General features: G+C 51.9%; 1 protein-coding gene across 27 annotated transcripts in view; it reads left to right on the top strand.

Annotated features, from left to right (window-relative positions):
• Window positions 1–15403, top strand: part of LRRFIP1 (LRR binding FLII interacting protein 1) — a 167689-nt gene that overhangs the window by 68438 nt on the left and 83848 nt on the right. For 7 of the 27 annotated variants that reach the window (XM_073020169.1, XM_073020170.1, XM_073020175.1 and 4 more), the window contains exon 1: window positions 2341–2686. The exons of 18 other annotated variants lie outside the window; for them this stretch is intronic. In XM_073020169.1, the coding sequence (XP_072876270.1) occupies window positions 2621–2686 (66 nt within the window). In that variant the 5' untranslated portion in view covers window positions 2341–2620. Of the gene's footprint in view, window positions 1–2332; window positions 2687–15403 lie in introns of those variants that run through there. 2 more of the 27 variants (XM_007966809.3, XM_007966807.3) reach the window with 1 other exon arrangement.

Raw genomic sequence — 15403 nt, forward strand, 5'->3', positions numbered from 1 at the left:
AGGTGCTGGCTTGCTTTTACTGGACTCCCAGGACACTAGGCAGCAGGCTAGCAGGGCAGCTCACCCTGACTATGCCCAGCGGGATCCCCATGTTAGGGCCTTTGGTTCTCACCCTCACAGTGGGCACTGTTATTATCACCGGCATGTTTTGGGTGAGACTCCAGGCACAGAAGCTAAGTAACTTGCTCCATATCCCTTAGTGAGTGGCAGGGCCAGGAACTGAATGAGGTGGCTTAATTCCAGAGCCCACTTCTTAATCCCTTCCCTATATGGTTTTCAGAAGCTGGTAACTAGCAATTGACTGGTGGCTTAGGGGTTAGGAAAATGCATCTTGTGGCAATTACAGGTGTCTTCAAGCATTGCCTCAGGGACAGGCCAAGGGAACGAAACCAGTCCCAATACTCTGCTCTGGGAGATGCGGTCACAGGGTTCAGGGTGTTAAGTAGCTTTAGAATCTGCCTGTCTAGATCAGAATATTCAAACTCAAGTCTAGAAGAGGGCTGTTTTATTAATGGGTTATCATTCTCATCAGTGAAGTTGTGACCACTGGTAAAAGTCTAACGGCTTTCTAAAATAAATTCCCAGAGAACATTTAAAATTATTTTCTCCAAATAATTGCAGTTTATACAATCAAGAATTGTTATAGGCCAGGCGCAGTGGCTCACACCTGTAATCCCAGCACTTTCAGAGGCCAAGGCAAGCAGATCTCTTGAGGTCAGAAGTTCAAAACCAGCCTGGCTAACATGGTGAAACCCGTCTCTACTAAAAATACAAAAATGAGCCGGGCATGGTGGCGGGTGCCTGTAATCCCAGCTACTCAGGAGGCTGAGGCAGGAGTATCGCTGGAACCCGGGAGGCAGAGGTCGCAGTGAGCCGAGATCGCGCCATTGCACTCCAGTCTGGGCGACAGAGCGAGACTCCATCTCAAAAAAAAAAAAAAAAAAAATTGTTATAACAACATTTAAATAAGTGTTATAGGGAGAAAACAAGCTATTAAAAGGTAGGCGTTACATTATCTTTGAAAGTTGCTTTGTGAGCCTGAGATACTCTCAGTCAAAGACAGCTTGGCGTCTGTTCATCATAAGTTCAACGTTTCTTCCCCAGCGGTTCGCTAAGCCTTTGCTCGGCCCCTGTTTTCCTTCGCCCCCATCCCTCCCAAGTCGTCCTCTGGCTCCTCAGCACCCATTTTCCCTGCTGCACACCCTCCTGACAACTCCAGCCCGCGGAGCCCCTGCCCTGAAGCCCTGGGCCAGGGTCACAGCGGGAAGGTGAGTGCTCACAGGTGCGCGCTCACGTTACCAAGTCGGGTCAGCGTGCAGAGAAAAGGGAATTAGGAATTAGGGGGCTGTAAAATGTAAATGTGCTTTAAATTTTACATTTCCTGGCGTGGCCTGGACAGGCTGATCTTCCGATTACAATCCGCGTCATCCCGTCGCTTCTGCCCCGAGCCTGGCGAGTTTGGGAACCGTTTCCCGCAGGACTTTAATTGGGAGTTACGAGGGCGCCCTGTGCCTGGAGGAGGCGCAGGCTGGAGCCCTCCAGGAGGAGACCGGCGCCTGGCAGGGTCCTCGCGGCCGCAGTCTGGACGGTGGGGACCCCGGGCTCTGCGACGCTGGATCGGCCCCAGCGGCTCGCACCCGCGCCCTGGAAGCTTGTTCTCCCCCGCAGGCCGCCGCACCGGGCCGAGGGGGGCTGTGTGCGCGCAGCTGCGTCGTCCTGGAAGTCGGCCCTTCTCGGGATGCCGTGTTACGGGGTGCCCGGCTGGCAGGTGCAGCGGGGCTGGGGCCTAGGCTTCCGCGTCCGGGAAGCTCAGCGGGGCCTGAGGGTGAGGGATGTGGGGGAGCCGGGAACGCAGCCCTCGCCCGGCCCCGGGCAGCCCCGCCCCGGGAGGCGACCCCTATTCGGGTCGACCCCTACTGGGCGTGGAGTCCTTCCCGGAGCGCCGGCTTCCCACGGCCTCATAGTTCGCGCTCCAGCCTCTGACTCAGGCCCCTGCGGGTGGAGCTGCGGCCGGGGTCGGAGGGGTCTTTTCCTTCCGGTCCTCTTTCCCGCGGGGGCCGGAGGGGTGGTGATGGACAGGCGGGGAGGGGCCGGGCGAGACCAGGAAGATCCCGCAGAGACGGAGCGCGGGGGGCGGGGCGGGCCATGGGGCGGGGCCTGGGTAGGACGGAGCCGGTGTGGGCGGGGGAAGGGGCGGAGCCAGGAGGGACCCTTCGAGGCGGTGCGGCGCCGGGGGCGGGGCGGGGAAGGGCGGGGAGTGGGGCGGGGTCGGGGCGGGCGTGGCCGGGAGGGACCCTCCGAGGCGGAGCTGCGTGGGGGGCGGGGCTGGCCATGGGGCGGGCGGAGGGCCCGAGTCCCGCTTCCCCTGCGCCCTTCCACGCCTGGCCGTGCTCAGCCCGCAGCTACCTGCGCCCCGCCCCTGCCGGCCGCGCCCGAGCCCAGCGCCGCGAGCCTCTCCCCGGCGGGCTGGCTCGTGGCCCCGGAAGCGGGAGCGTTCACTTCTCTGCGAGGGGCTCCGTCTCCGCGGACAGAACGCGCGCCCCCTGGCCCGGCCGGCGAGGGGCTCCCGGCGTGGTCCCCGAGCGTTTCCCGCCGGGTGGAGCGGGCCGAGCCCGGCAGGATGACCAGCCCCGCGGCCGCGCAAAGCCGGGAGATCGACTGTTTGAGCCCGGAAGCTCAGAGGCTGGTAAGAGGAAAGCGCTTCCGAAACTTTCTTTCCTGACTGCGGCGGGCTTTCAGGGCTTCCAGCTTGTTCGAGGTCAAGGGCAGGCGCAGGTGCCCGGGAGGCGTGGGGTGGGCTCGGGCGGGACCCCAGCGCGGTGGGAGCGGGCGCAGTGGGTGCGGGTCCGTGAGTGGCCCCGGCGAGCGGCGTCCCTCGTGAGCTGGGAAGCACATTTTATTGTGGGACGCCACCTCTAAGGACGAAAAGGCACATGGTCTCTCCCCGCCCGAGGTGGTGGGCTTCAGACAGGCTCTGGCCAGGTCTGTGCCCGGCCTAGAGTCACAGGGAGCTGCTAGTTTGCTGTTTTACAAAATACAGCCCCAAGGACCGGGGGGCCAGAGCCGGTGCCCTCACCCGCGGGCTGGAACCACCGGGAAGTGGCTGGGGTGCTTTGGAGCACTCATCCCGCTCAGCACCTGAGGACCACCTCCCCCGAAGACCCCAGACGCCAAATTGACTTTGGCTTGTCTCCCGGGTCCGCCCAGCCCAGACAGTATCCTGCCTCTAGGATTTTGCCGTTGTCCAACTCAGTATGCAGTCGTGGGACTATGGCTGTAGTTTGGCATTAAAATTGGGCAGGGGATGAGGCGGAAAGGGTTTGCAAATACACATTTTCATGCAGCTTGTGATTGAACGTGAATGGGAATAGAAGTGAAAGGGTGCACTTTGGAAAAGAAATATAAAACCCCAGCTTTCCACTTAATCAGATGTTCGTGGGATCTTGGTAAAAGTATGATCCCCAAACAATCACTCTTTCATCAGGTAGAAATTAATCATCTACTGGATGTGTGTGTAAGATTTAAGATGAATCAGACTGCCTTGACCTTGGGAGAGCTTATTAGGAAATGCCAGAGGGAGGTGTAGAAATAGGCTGATGAACGCATACTGAAAAGCCAGTTCTTTGCTTGTCAGACGGTAGCTGTTTTTTAAATGTCCATTTTAGTGTGGTTTTTCTGTGACCTCGTTTAAAATTCTGGCAGTGGGCCAGCCCTCTGGAGCTGGTTTTTACCCCTTCAACTAATTAGTTCCTAGGGGAAGAGAGACTCTTGAATCACCATCAGGGAAGGGTTCTTGAAAAAAGGAAGGTGGGAATGTGACTGAGGGTGTTGGTGTTCTGAGGAGCAGCCTGGGACACCATAGATCGCAGGAGCAGGGTGGAGGTGAAGAGCCGCCTGCTGGACTGAGAGTCCTTGGAGAAGGGAAGAGTAAACATTGAGAACAGAATGTGAGGAAGCCAGAGACAGGCTGATCAGAGGAGTAAGTAGAGGCACACCTGAAGCTGCTAAGGCACTGGCTACAGGGTCTATTACTTAAGGCCTGGAGCCTCCTGGGCGGGTCTGGGTTCAGATGACTTTGAGATGCTGCTGGGAAGAAGGGAGAGGAAAGTCTGGACTGCGTCCAACTGAGTAGGTTTGTGATCATCCCAGGCCCACTGTCCCCCTCCCCCGCAGTCCCCATCCCCAGTTCCAAAACCCAATAAGCTCTGAAGACCAGAAGGTTTGTGTTTTGTTTTGTTTTTATAAGTTTGTGGCAGAATTTTGGCAGTGAGACTTGCCCTGACCAAGGGGGTGGGGCTATTTTTGGTCTTCATTTATCCCTCTTAGTGTGAATATTCATACGTTTTCTTGTTGATGTCTTTGATTAAGGGCTGCCACTCTGGATTGTACCAGAATATACGGTGTATGCGTCTTACTACGTTTCTAATGTCCAAAAATGCTGAATTCTGAAACATGGCCCCAAGGGTTTTCAGAGAGAAATTGTGAACCTGTAGGAGCTGTTCTTGGTAAATGGTAGCAAAAACTTCATCAGAGTGAGACATGGTGAACAAAAGCAAAACGCAGTTCCTGTTAAGAGGTTAATGTTCAGGTAGGGAAGGAAATGTGCTGAATGGTGATGGGAATTGGGGGTCATCATGGGTCGGGGGTAGGGTGTCAGCCAGCGGCTGCCCTGGGCCATGGGCTGGGTATACCCATGGGAGAGTGGTAGTGGGCGTTTCACACTGGTTTGTGCTAGTTCGTGTTCTGCATTGTGTCCGTGGGTTCAGGCATGGGTCTCCCGTGGAAGGGCGGGACTGGGGGCCGCACCCATGCAGAGCAGAGCTGGGTCGGTCAGAGGAAGTGGATTTGGCAAGCTCCACCTCAACTAGAAGACAAAAGCAGGATCTGAGTGGGAGCCTGGGCTTCTTCAGCAAGTGGGCACCGGCCCTGGAGCTGTAGGAGAGGGTCCAATGCGGACAGTGGAGAAACTGCATTTCTTCAGCTTTTGTAACTTCCCTGTGTTTGCGATGGCTTGTGTCACCCTGCTGTCTTTCCACATACTGATTAGCATGCAGCCCTTCTAAATGACCAGCACCGTCCCAAGAAAGAGCTGTTAGGGGAGAGCGTGGACACACAGTCTCCCAAGTCCCATCTCATTATAGGTACCTGGTCCAGGTTCCCCAGGTCTAGGAGAGTGGAGTCTTGACCAACGTGGGGATGAAGTTGGCACGAGGCGGGCTGGCCCTGCTCTAGCTCAGTCTGAGATGGTGGAGCGTGGAATCATATGGTGTGTTTTAGGCATGTCATTTCCCTGGGCAGGTAAGATATAAATATAGTAAAGTAGGTCTTTTCTAGTAGTACTGAGAGTGTCCTACTAGGGCAAAGATGGAGACTAAATTTCCCTTTTTCTTTAAGAGTCAGTTTCTGTTCAGCCTGAACTAATATCACACAGCGGAAGCCTCCTTAGCAAATTTCAAAAAAACCCTGCAGTCTCAACTGCCACTTATGCTGAGCACAGGAAACCAAGTTATTTATAGTTGTAAAACGGTGTTTCAGCGAAGTTGATTGGAGTGTTACCTGATTAGAGCGAGATTCTTATCCAATCCCTGCAGAATAGTGAGACTAAATGTTGGTGCAGTGTGTTTGCTCCTCAAAAGGCAATGTCCAAGAGGAACTTATCCCCGAAAAACCAGGCTCTGTGACTCAGCAAAGGAATTGTTTATGACTGGTTACTCATATGCCAGTGCTTCCAAAATATCTGCTCATATTTAAAGGAGTGATCTGGAATCCCTGGAGGCCGTAATGTTTAGATTACTAACCTCTTCACCAATCAGTAAGTCCGTTAATCTCACTACATGTTAGACATGGGAAAGGAGAAGAGGATTTTTATTACCTTACTGTTTTTACTGGAGGCCATCCAAATCCACCCAAATTTGAGTTTGTTTGTTTGTTTTTTTTTTTTTAATAAGCTTGTTTTCATGGAATGGACTTACTAGAACTTTTATTATTCAGACTACCTAGATACAATTAAGTAAATTCATTTCTTCCAAATTAAATATTTTGACTACATGCAAGATTTAATCATTCAAAATTGCCATGTATTTGATTATAGACCACTACTATAATCCCCCTGCCCCAGGCCAGATTCCAAAACAATAAACCAGAACACACACACACACACACACACACACACACACACCTGGCAATGATATGTATTCTGAGACTCATTCATTCATTTTGGAAAGGGCCAGTGTTTCTAGTGGTTTCTCCTTGGTATTGTAACTTTACAACTTTAAAACTAGATAAGTAGTTTTCCCTTGAATCTAAAGTGTAACTACTTTGTAATAGAGAAGTAATTTATCTTAAATCACTATAATGAAGATTTACTCTTAATTTTAACCAAAATGTTTCATTAATATGTTTGTGTAATGAAGATGATCAAAGCAACACCCCTTGTGATCCTTCTGTCTTTTTTACTGTATGTGGTAAGTGGCCATGTGATTTCCCTAGGGAAAGGAGTGGGCTTTCCTTGTGGGTTGGGAACCTCTGTCCCCTTCCTCTGAAGTTTCCCCAGTTTTTCCTGCTTCTCTACTAAGTGGGTGCCTTAGCATGCTTGCCTTCTCATTATGCTGCTAAACTTCTCTGGACTGGATTTATACTTTGGTCAGTAGCTGTCAAAGAAGACATTAAGGAGTGAAAGTAGCTAATATTTACCAAACCCCTGCCGCGCCCTCCTGGTGTTTTATGCAAAGGTCTTCTCTAACCCTTGAGGTAACCTCATGGGGAACAGATAGTTTTCTCTCAGTTTTTCAGATAAAGAGAAAACTGAGGCTGAGAAACGTCAGGGACTTTCCAAGCCCTCACAGCTAGTCAGCAGTGGAGCCGGTTCAGACCCAGGCCTGCTGACTCGGAACTGGTACTGACAACTGTCACCGCTGTGTACGATGCTGCAGGCAGGGGCTGGCAGGTAGTAAATGTGCCAGGTATATCTGTGGCTGCCACGGCTACTGCTGCTGCTTTTGTCGCTGTTGTCAGCTTTTCTTTGCAGCCCTGCTGTCTCATACCCCAGTACTGGGGCTGAAGGATTTCTTTTTACCAAAGCTGCCTCTTAGGACAGAAGTCCTTGTCCTGAATACATACTGAGAAGTCTTCATTCTGTCAAACTTTTCTGTTCTTTGCCTAGTAATTTCCAGACAGAAGAGAGCATTCAAAGAACTTACTTTCTTTCTTTTTTTTTTTTTTTTTTGAGACAGAGTCTCGCTTGGTCACCCAGGCTAGAGTGCAGTGGCATGATCTCAGCTCACTGCAACTTCCGTCTCCCAGGTTCAACCGATTCTCCTGCTTGCTTCAGACCTCCCAAGTAGCTGGGACTACAGGTGCCTGCCACCTCACCTGGCTAATTTTTGTATTTTTAGTAGAGGTGGGGTTTCACCACGTTGGCCAGGGTGGTCTCAAACTCCTGACCTCAAGTGATCCTCCTGTCTTGGCCTCCCAAAGTGCTGGGATTACAGGCGTGAGCCACCACACCCGACCCAATGAACTTTACTTTTCTACATAAGGAAAATAATGGTAGACATGAAATAGCTGTGAAACTTGTTTTGCTATTTTTGTACCATGCTAAAATGTTAACTACTACTTATGTCGGCATACACCTGAGAGCCACTGTGATTTAAGCCTTTTTATTTTTCTGGGTGTGATGTAACTCCTCCCCTACCTCATCCAAGTAGACAAGTTCATGGAGGATAAACATGACAGCTGATATTTCTTTTACAGCTGGTTCCAGGGAATATCTGCTGAATATAGGAAAGATCGTCAGTTGCTGTGTGCTGCCCCAAGTGGGAGAACCCTGGTACTGGTGGAGCTTTCAGCCTTCTCAGAGGAAACAATTTCAATGTTTCTGTGAAACCCTAAAGGTCTGGGGTTTGTAAGACTATCTTGAGCAGAGCAGGCAAAGGTGAAGGGAGTGGATCCCAGATGCGCTGCCTGGAGGGAAACCTGTCACCTGGAGAGGAAACGGCACAGGGGAGGCCCAGCCACCCTCGCCTCTCAGTCCCGCACATCTCTGTTAGTGATAGTCATGGTTCTTCTTGTATTTCCAGTATGTTAAGGCAATTGAAGGAAATATGAAGATTCATTCATCTCAGGAAAAGCAAAAAAATGTATTAACAGCAAGAGTAGAAGTTCACTTGCAGGGAAGATACTGTGTAGCGTATTTATTTCTCAGTGCCAGTGTGGGTAGCTGCTAAGCCCATGATTGTGTTGTAAGGTTTGAATAGGTCAGTGTGTGAGTCATCAATAAAGTAACATCAATCGTTTTGTTCCTGATTAATATGTTTTCTATTTTAGTATGCGAAGTACTTTAAAGAAGCTTATTATTCTGAAAAGCAAAGCCCGGAGATTTCCAGTAGCAAAACAGACAAAGTCTGTGGGCAATCTCAGTGTACAAATAATGCACCGCTGGCATAAAGACAAAGAATTTCAGAGGGGAAGGAAGCTCTTAAAGATTATGTCCCCTCCTACTTCTTTAATGAGGGCTCATGTTCAAAAACCAAGTAATTTATCCAGGCTCACATAACTGTAGGTGATAGAGCCCAAGCTGGAGGCTGTGGCTGGGTCTTCAGACTCCTTTCTTGACAGTCCCCACCTGCATAAACTCAGACTGAGAACAGTGCAGCCACAGCTGAGAGAGGCAGGTGGCACCCAGCATTTCTTGGACTTGTCTGCCAGGTCCCCTGAGTGCAGAGGACAGTATACTGGCTCCTGGGGCCTGTGGGCCCCAGAGAAGCTAAAGTCTTCTTTGAAGGCTGCCATTTTACCGTAAACTTTCGTGATAATTTCACAGTCTACTCCATAATTTCTCTGAGTTAATTTTGATGGAAACATGGTGTTAAGTAATCAGTTAAGCTTTGATCTCTAACTTTATGCCATCCAAATCTTCATGATGGCCTGAGCACCAGGCACCCAGACCTGTGCTCTGAATCATGCCGGGGCTGCTTCATAGAGCATGATGGAGAGATGACAGATTCACACTGGAGTTCTGAAGCTGTGGTTCTCAACCCTGTATTTTTACAAGTTCCTTAACTTCCTTACTAACCTGAAATGAAATGCATAGGTGATAAAATCAACCAGTGCACATAATTTCAAGTCAGTGTAACATTTCCGTAAAAAATACAATACAGGTAGTTTATAGTAACATAATAAGAATTTTGATATAGAAATACTCAAGACCAGGTACACCAGCAGTTGAATGCAGTGGTGAGACCTGCACACACCTGTGCCTGGTGTCACAGGGAGGCCGACACAGGTGTGTTGTGCTGAGACCCACACCCCACCCCTCATGTTGCTGTCTATGATATGACATTGTGAAAAGTTGACTACCTCTCAGGAAAGTTCTGAACGAAGCCAAGTATCATCTTCCCTCAATTTCCATATTGATTGCATTCCTGGAATATTTCATGTATATTTGAACTGTGTAAAACATATTTTAAGTTTATATGTAAGTTGCAATAAGTTTGTAAATCCAAAAATTAAAACCAGTGGTTTTTCTTTTTCTTTTTTTTTTTTTTTTTTGAGATGGAGTTTCGTTCTGTCGCCCAGGCTGGAGTGCAATGGTGCAATCTCGGCTCACTGCAACCTCTGCCTCCCAGGTTCAAGTGATTCTCCTGCCTCAGCCTCCTGAGTAGCTGGGATTATAGGCATGTGCCACCACGCCCAGCTAATTTTGTATTTTTAGTAGAGACGGGGTTTCACCATGTTGGTCAGAGTGGTCTTGAACTCCTGACCTCAGATGATCCGCCTGCCTCGGCCTCCCAAAGTGCTGGGATTACAGGCGTGAGCCACCGTGCCCGGCCAAAACAGCGGTTTTCCTATCTTCCTGAGCAGTCGAGGGAAAAGTTCTTCCCATTGCAGGCGTGTCTGAATGCGGGATGGTTGGCCGACTTGGCCCTGCCCCCCTGCCCCAATACCCTTCGCTTCTTCCCAATCTTTCTGACATCCCAATCCCCCCAACATTTCCAAAATGTCCTCTAAGTCAACACTCCTGCCGCTGCCAGCTGCCACCCCAGAGTGCCCTGGCCCAGTAATGATCGTTCTCACAGTCATGGCCGTAGGGAAGGCTCCCTTGTGGTAACTGGGGGACTTGGTGAGATTGCCTACATGAGCATTTCTTTTGGAACTGAGATACAGTGCACATGGCCTCTGGGGGACATGGGGTGATGGGTACGCGGAGTCGAGGCGAGCCTCCCTTGCGTTTCGGAGGCACTAGCCTTGTGCTATCCGTTCTTATCCATGTCTGTGCAGGAGGACATCACCCAGCCCACTTGGTTGCTGGGGTTTATAAAACCCACTAGGGTTCGGGGGTTTATAGAGAAAACAAAAGTTGGTGGCTGTGGCCACTTCCTATAGCAAGGTGGCTCAGGAAAGGGATCCCGTGTCATAGCCTGGGTACACCATGGCCCCTCTAGGAGCTTGATTACTTCTTAGCTCAGGGGAAGAATCGCACAAGGACAGAGGTCCCTGCTTGTCTGTGAACAAACTGGCCTTTGTGGCCACTTCAGCCTTCGGCTGCATCATATTCCTATTACATTCACGTGAGTGAACTTGAATTGCATCCTTAACACTTTTCCAAAAAGGTTATAAACTAGACTGGTGACGTATCATGGGGCCTGGAAAAATAATGCTGCTGCTTTTTCACTTCTCTGCTTGATGCTAAAACCTGGAGGCTAAAATGAATGTGTGTAATTAATTGGAGAACTTCCTCCTGTTTGTGGAGTGCTTTACCGCTGGCAAACGGCTTCTCTCCCTGAACAGCCCTGTGGGGCGTCATTTCCATCTGCCATCTGAGGAGAGCTGCTGTTCATGGCCCAGTCCTCTGTCCATTGGCCCACTGGGTGTCCCTAATGTGCACTAACAGGCTCCTGGCAAACGGCGGGCATGGCAGCCACGAATCTGCACATGAGCCGTGTGCCCTAGGTCTCCCCGGGCTCTGCGGCGGGAGGTGGGAGCCGGCCTCCGGTTCACATGCGGTGCTTTCCAGGCTGCAGGGCTTTCTCAGCCTGGGTGGAAGGAGTGACGTCAGAGCATTTCGCAGGAACTGCCTGCCCTAAAGCTGTGGCTCATAAACCCCTCCCAGCTTCTGTGTAGAATTCTGGACCCCCAGGGTATCACCAGAGAGTTTAAAAGCGGAGGAAGAACGTTTCCTGTGACTGCAGGGTGAGAGGCCCTGGGATCTGTAATTCCACACTAGGCTGGAACCCCAGAAAAGCTTCAATGCTCGGGAAATGTACGAGCGGCGCCAGGATCCCCTGAAGGAGTGTGGGGCTTTTTAAGCAAACTGCCCGGCAAGCCTCCTGCGGCACCTGCTGTCCCTCTGCCCGCAGTCAGGGCCCCTGGCCCACCAGTGTTGGTTGTGTTTCTGTTCTTTGAAGAGACCGCGTGATGATCTTCTGGTAGGAGCTGTAAGAAGGATACAAATGCCATTAGAGCTGTTAGAGCCCCAGACACCCCTGGAATTGGAGTTCAGGGTGTTGGGCTGTCCCCACCCTTAGGCAGCACCCCCACTGCCTGCAACACCTCCAGCGCAGGCTGAGGCCACGTGGGGATGGAAGCACATATGGGCTAGGCCAGGAGGGCGTGTGGGAGGGCTCTCCACTCTGCACTCCGCTGGGGCTTTCTCCTTGCGTCCTGGTCAATAACTTCTTCTCTCTCTGGTTCTCCTTGGCCTCAGCTCCCTGAGGAGTTGAGCCAGGCTGTCCCTGAGTTCCCTAATCCGGAAGAAGGGACGGCCATTATCTTTGAGTGACTGTCTTCTTGCAGCTGGGAATCTCTGGGGCTCTGAGCAGGAGGCCTGTGGGGGGCCCTGGAAGAACAGGCATGAGTTGAACTATCTACCTCACTGCCCTGTGTGCCCTGCCCCAGCAGAAGCCGTTTCTGCTGTGTGGTTCTGTCTAGGACTAGAGCCCCTCAGGGCCCTCTGCATGCTGTGGGATCCCTTTGCAAAGCACCTCCTAACATGTGCTTTTATCTGTGGCTCGGGCTGGGGATGGTGATGTCTTCACGCAGTCTTCCGCGGGCCTCTCCAGCCTGGCTCCCGAGATGCCATGCACGGTCTGTGCAGCCCAGAGAAGACCCTGCAGGTCACTTTGGTTGCCTGTCTCCCCATCTGGCCTGTGGGCTGGGCGCCTGGGAGATGGGGCTCCCATGGAGGTACCCCCACAGACTCGGACTCCACAGCAGGCTGTGGGGCTGGCATAGGTGGCTGGGAGAACCTAGCTGTCTTTTTAGCCATTTGTTTCGGAGGCCCTGGGGGTCATACCTGTGCTTCCTTGTGTATTTTTAGATCTCTTATCACCATACACACCACCTCCATATTAGAGGGCTGTCATATTCACATATGGTGAAATAAGACACAAAAGTACAATACTGGAGTTGAGGTTCGGCTTTCTAGGATTAGGACAAGGAGGCAACTTTGATAGTGAATGGAATCTTTTTTTCCCAGCCACCCCCACCCTCAAAGACTATCTTGCTCTAAGACCCAGTTCCTGTAAAACTGTCTGTGGGGTCCCTGGCCAGGGTGGGTGGGATCCCGGGGAAAGGGCCGGGCGGTGTGCTCCGAACAGGAATGCTTCTGGACCAACCGTTGTGGGCGTTCCTGAGAAGCCAGGGAGCCTGGATCTTGTCAGAGGAGCTGAGTCAGCTCCTCCCTCTGCTCTGTCCTAACCCCGCGGGCAGCAGCAGGAGCTGAGAGAGGACACGGTGGGGGCAGCGCTGCAAAACCCGGCAGCAGGGCCACCTTCCAGCAGCAGAAAGCATGAGTTTTGGTTTTGGGGTTCTTTCATTTCCTTCCTTCCTTTCTTTCTTTTTTAAATTTTTGCTCTTTGTTATGAAACATTGCAACCAGACCGAGCTGTGCATGGCCTGCTGCAAGCAGGCGCCGTTATCTTGAATGACCCCACATGCTGGGCAAGGAGGGGGTGGGTGAGGGGCTTGTGGGAACCCAGATCTGGGGTGGGACTGAGCCAACAGTTTAAAGAGCCTTGTGCCCTCACCACCCAGCCTCAACAATTGTTCGCTTCCAGGCATTTACACCCCACCCAGGTTTTTTGAAGACAAGTCAGCGGGAGATAATTTCACTGTACTCCTCAATGTTTTAGTATCCCAGCAGAGATTGCACGGGCAGAGGAGGGAGGCTTCAGGGTATAGGACCCCAGGAGCAGACGAGTGTTCGCTCTTTCCCTGTTGGCTCCTGTGGGGTAGGGACAGACCAGCCCCCGTGGACCCTATGAGGGCCATGACAAGAAGCTGCTGTTCTAATCTCGTCAGTGGAGGATCCAGCAAGCCCGGATCAGGGTGAAAGAATGACTCAACCTGCAGGCCATTTGGGGTATGCGCAGTCTGGTCTCCTGAGTTCTCTGAAGCCCTGTGCAGTTTTTGCTTTGTATCCTAAACTCCACGGGCCCGGACTCTGCCACTGGGCTTGATCCTCTGCAGCCCAGCCCGTTCCTGTTCCCATGCTGGAAGCAGCCTCTCAACTCGCTTCCTGGGTTTCCTGTTGCTCTCCCCACCTCATACCTGCTCTCCACGTTTCTATCAGAGCCCTGTTTCTAAAACAAAAGTCAGATTCCGCTGCGTTCTTAAAACCCTTCATTGGTTCCGAATTCTTTCAGGACAAGGTTCCACATATGGAGGCTGAGGGCGAGGGTCTGCACCCCAGGTGTCTGCACTCCTCGTCACCAGCCCCTGGTCGCAGCCACCCGGCTCTGTTTGTCCTGTTTCAGGTCCGGCTTAGGGCTCCTGTCCTGCGGACGACTTCCACAGCCCCCCAGAGTTGGGTCAAGTTCTCCACAGCAGCCCCCGCCCCCGCCCCACGTTTCTTCCCCCATGTGGTCCTCATCACATGTACATTGTCACCAGGCGCTTTGCCTGTTTCCTGGGAGACTGGACACCTAAACCGCATTTTGGAAATCCCTCCCACCGTCTCAAGCGGTGCTGAGACACCACCGTGCATTCACAGCACAGTGCGTTCCTGTGACCTCCGCGGGCCATGGTTAGCCCACAGGCTACTCACAGAAAGTGACAGGCTGTGTTCCGAAACTCTTCAAGCAGTCTGACATGGCTGTGGCTCTTCGTGAGATTTTATATTTTACAAAAGTGTCAGTCGATAAAGGATTCGTCCTGCACCACCGGAGCACTGGCCCGAGGTGCCGTGATCCCTGAGAACCCGCGTCTGCACAGTCAGCACTCTCCCCACTGTCTGTCATCTGCTGTGCCCTGTCAGGCTGCTGTGCCATTCTTCGCAGTGTCTCTGTTTGGGGAAGAATTTTGTCGAAACTCTGCGGATTTTCTTTTCTTTCTTTTTTTTTTTTTTTCAAGACAAAGTCTTGCTCTGTCTCCCAGGCTGGAGTGCAGTGGCGCGATCTTGGCTCACCGCAACCTCCACCTTCTAGGTTCACGCAATTCTTCTGCCTCAGCCTCCCGAGTAGCTGGGATTACAGGCACCCACCAGCACACCCAGCTAATTTTTTGTAATTTTAGTAGAGACAGGGTTTCACCATGTTGGCCAGGCTGGTCTCAATCTCCCAACCTCAGGTGATTCGCCTGCCTCGGCCCCCGCGAAGTGCTGGGATTACAGGTGTGAGCCACCACGCCTAGCCAACTCTGCAGATTTTCTTTCAGGCATCTTAAGCGAGTGGCAAGAGTTATTCTGTGGCTAAGTGTGTAGTTTTGTGTTCGTGAAGATGGTCATGCATGGGTTTTGTGCCAGTTTAAATGCTGGCTCATATATTTGTTGGTGTTTAGTCAGGCAGATTCCAAGAATTGCCTGTAAACTAAATTGCCACTTCCGGTATCGCCAGCACTTTGTTTTCCACATATGAGTCACGTGAGGATCGTAAGGGGTGGAGATAAAGGCGGAGGTTGCAAGGATTTGGAATTGTGTTCAGTGACAAATGGACTTCTTTCTGAATTCTAATGTAAGGTGGAGATCGCCATAGTTGACCTGTCCTGGAGGTGGGCGCGTGTCCTCCTGAGGAATTGATGCTGTAACATGGTTCATCCATGGGGTTCCTTTGTCAGCCCAAGCCCATGTGCCTTCCAGCAAAAGTCATTGTTTTTTAGTCTTTAAATGTCATTATCCCCAAGTGAGGGACAGGGTAGACCTGTTAGGCCGAAGGCGGGCTATGATGGGAACCTTTTCCTTGGTGGAGGACGGGCCCCCAAGAGCAACTGAGTCTGACAGGACATTGTTTTGGAGTCTCGCGAGTCTGGAGGGGGCACGCCTGACAGGGAGCCCCCAGGTGGAGTACTGCATGCTCAGGCAGGCGAGCTCTGCAAGGACCTTTGGCCAGACCCAAGCAGAGCTAAGCTGGAATAGGGTTAGGGTGGGGAGCTGGGCAGGCAGGCAGGGAAGTGGGTGGGCGTGCAGGTG

This window comes from Chlorocebus sabaeus, chromosome 10 (genome assembly GCF_047675955.1).
Source record: "Chlorocebus sabaeus isolate Y175 chromosome 10, mChlSab1.0.hap1, whole genome shotgun sequence".
Taxonomy (NCBI): Eukaryota; Metazoa; Chordata; class Mammalia; order Primates; family Cercopithecidae; genus Chlorocebus; species Chlorocebus sabaeus.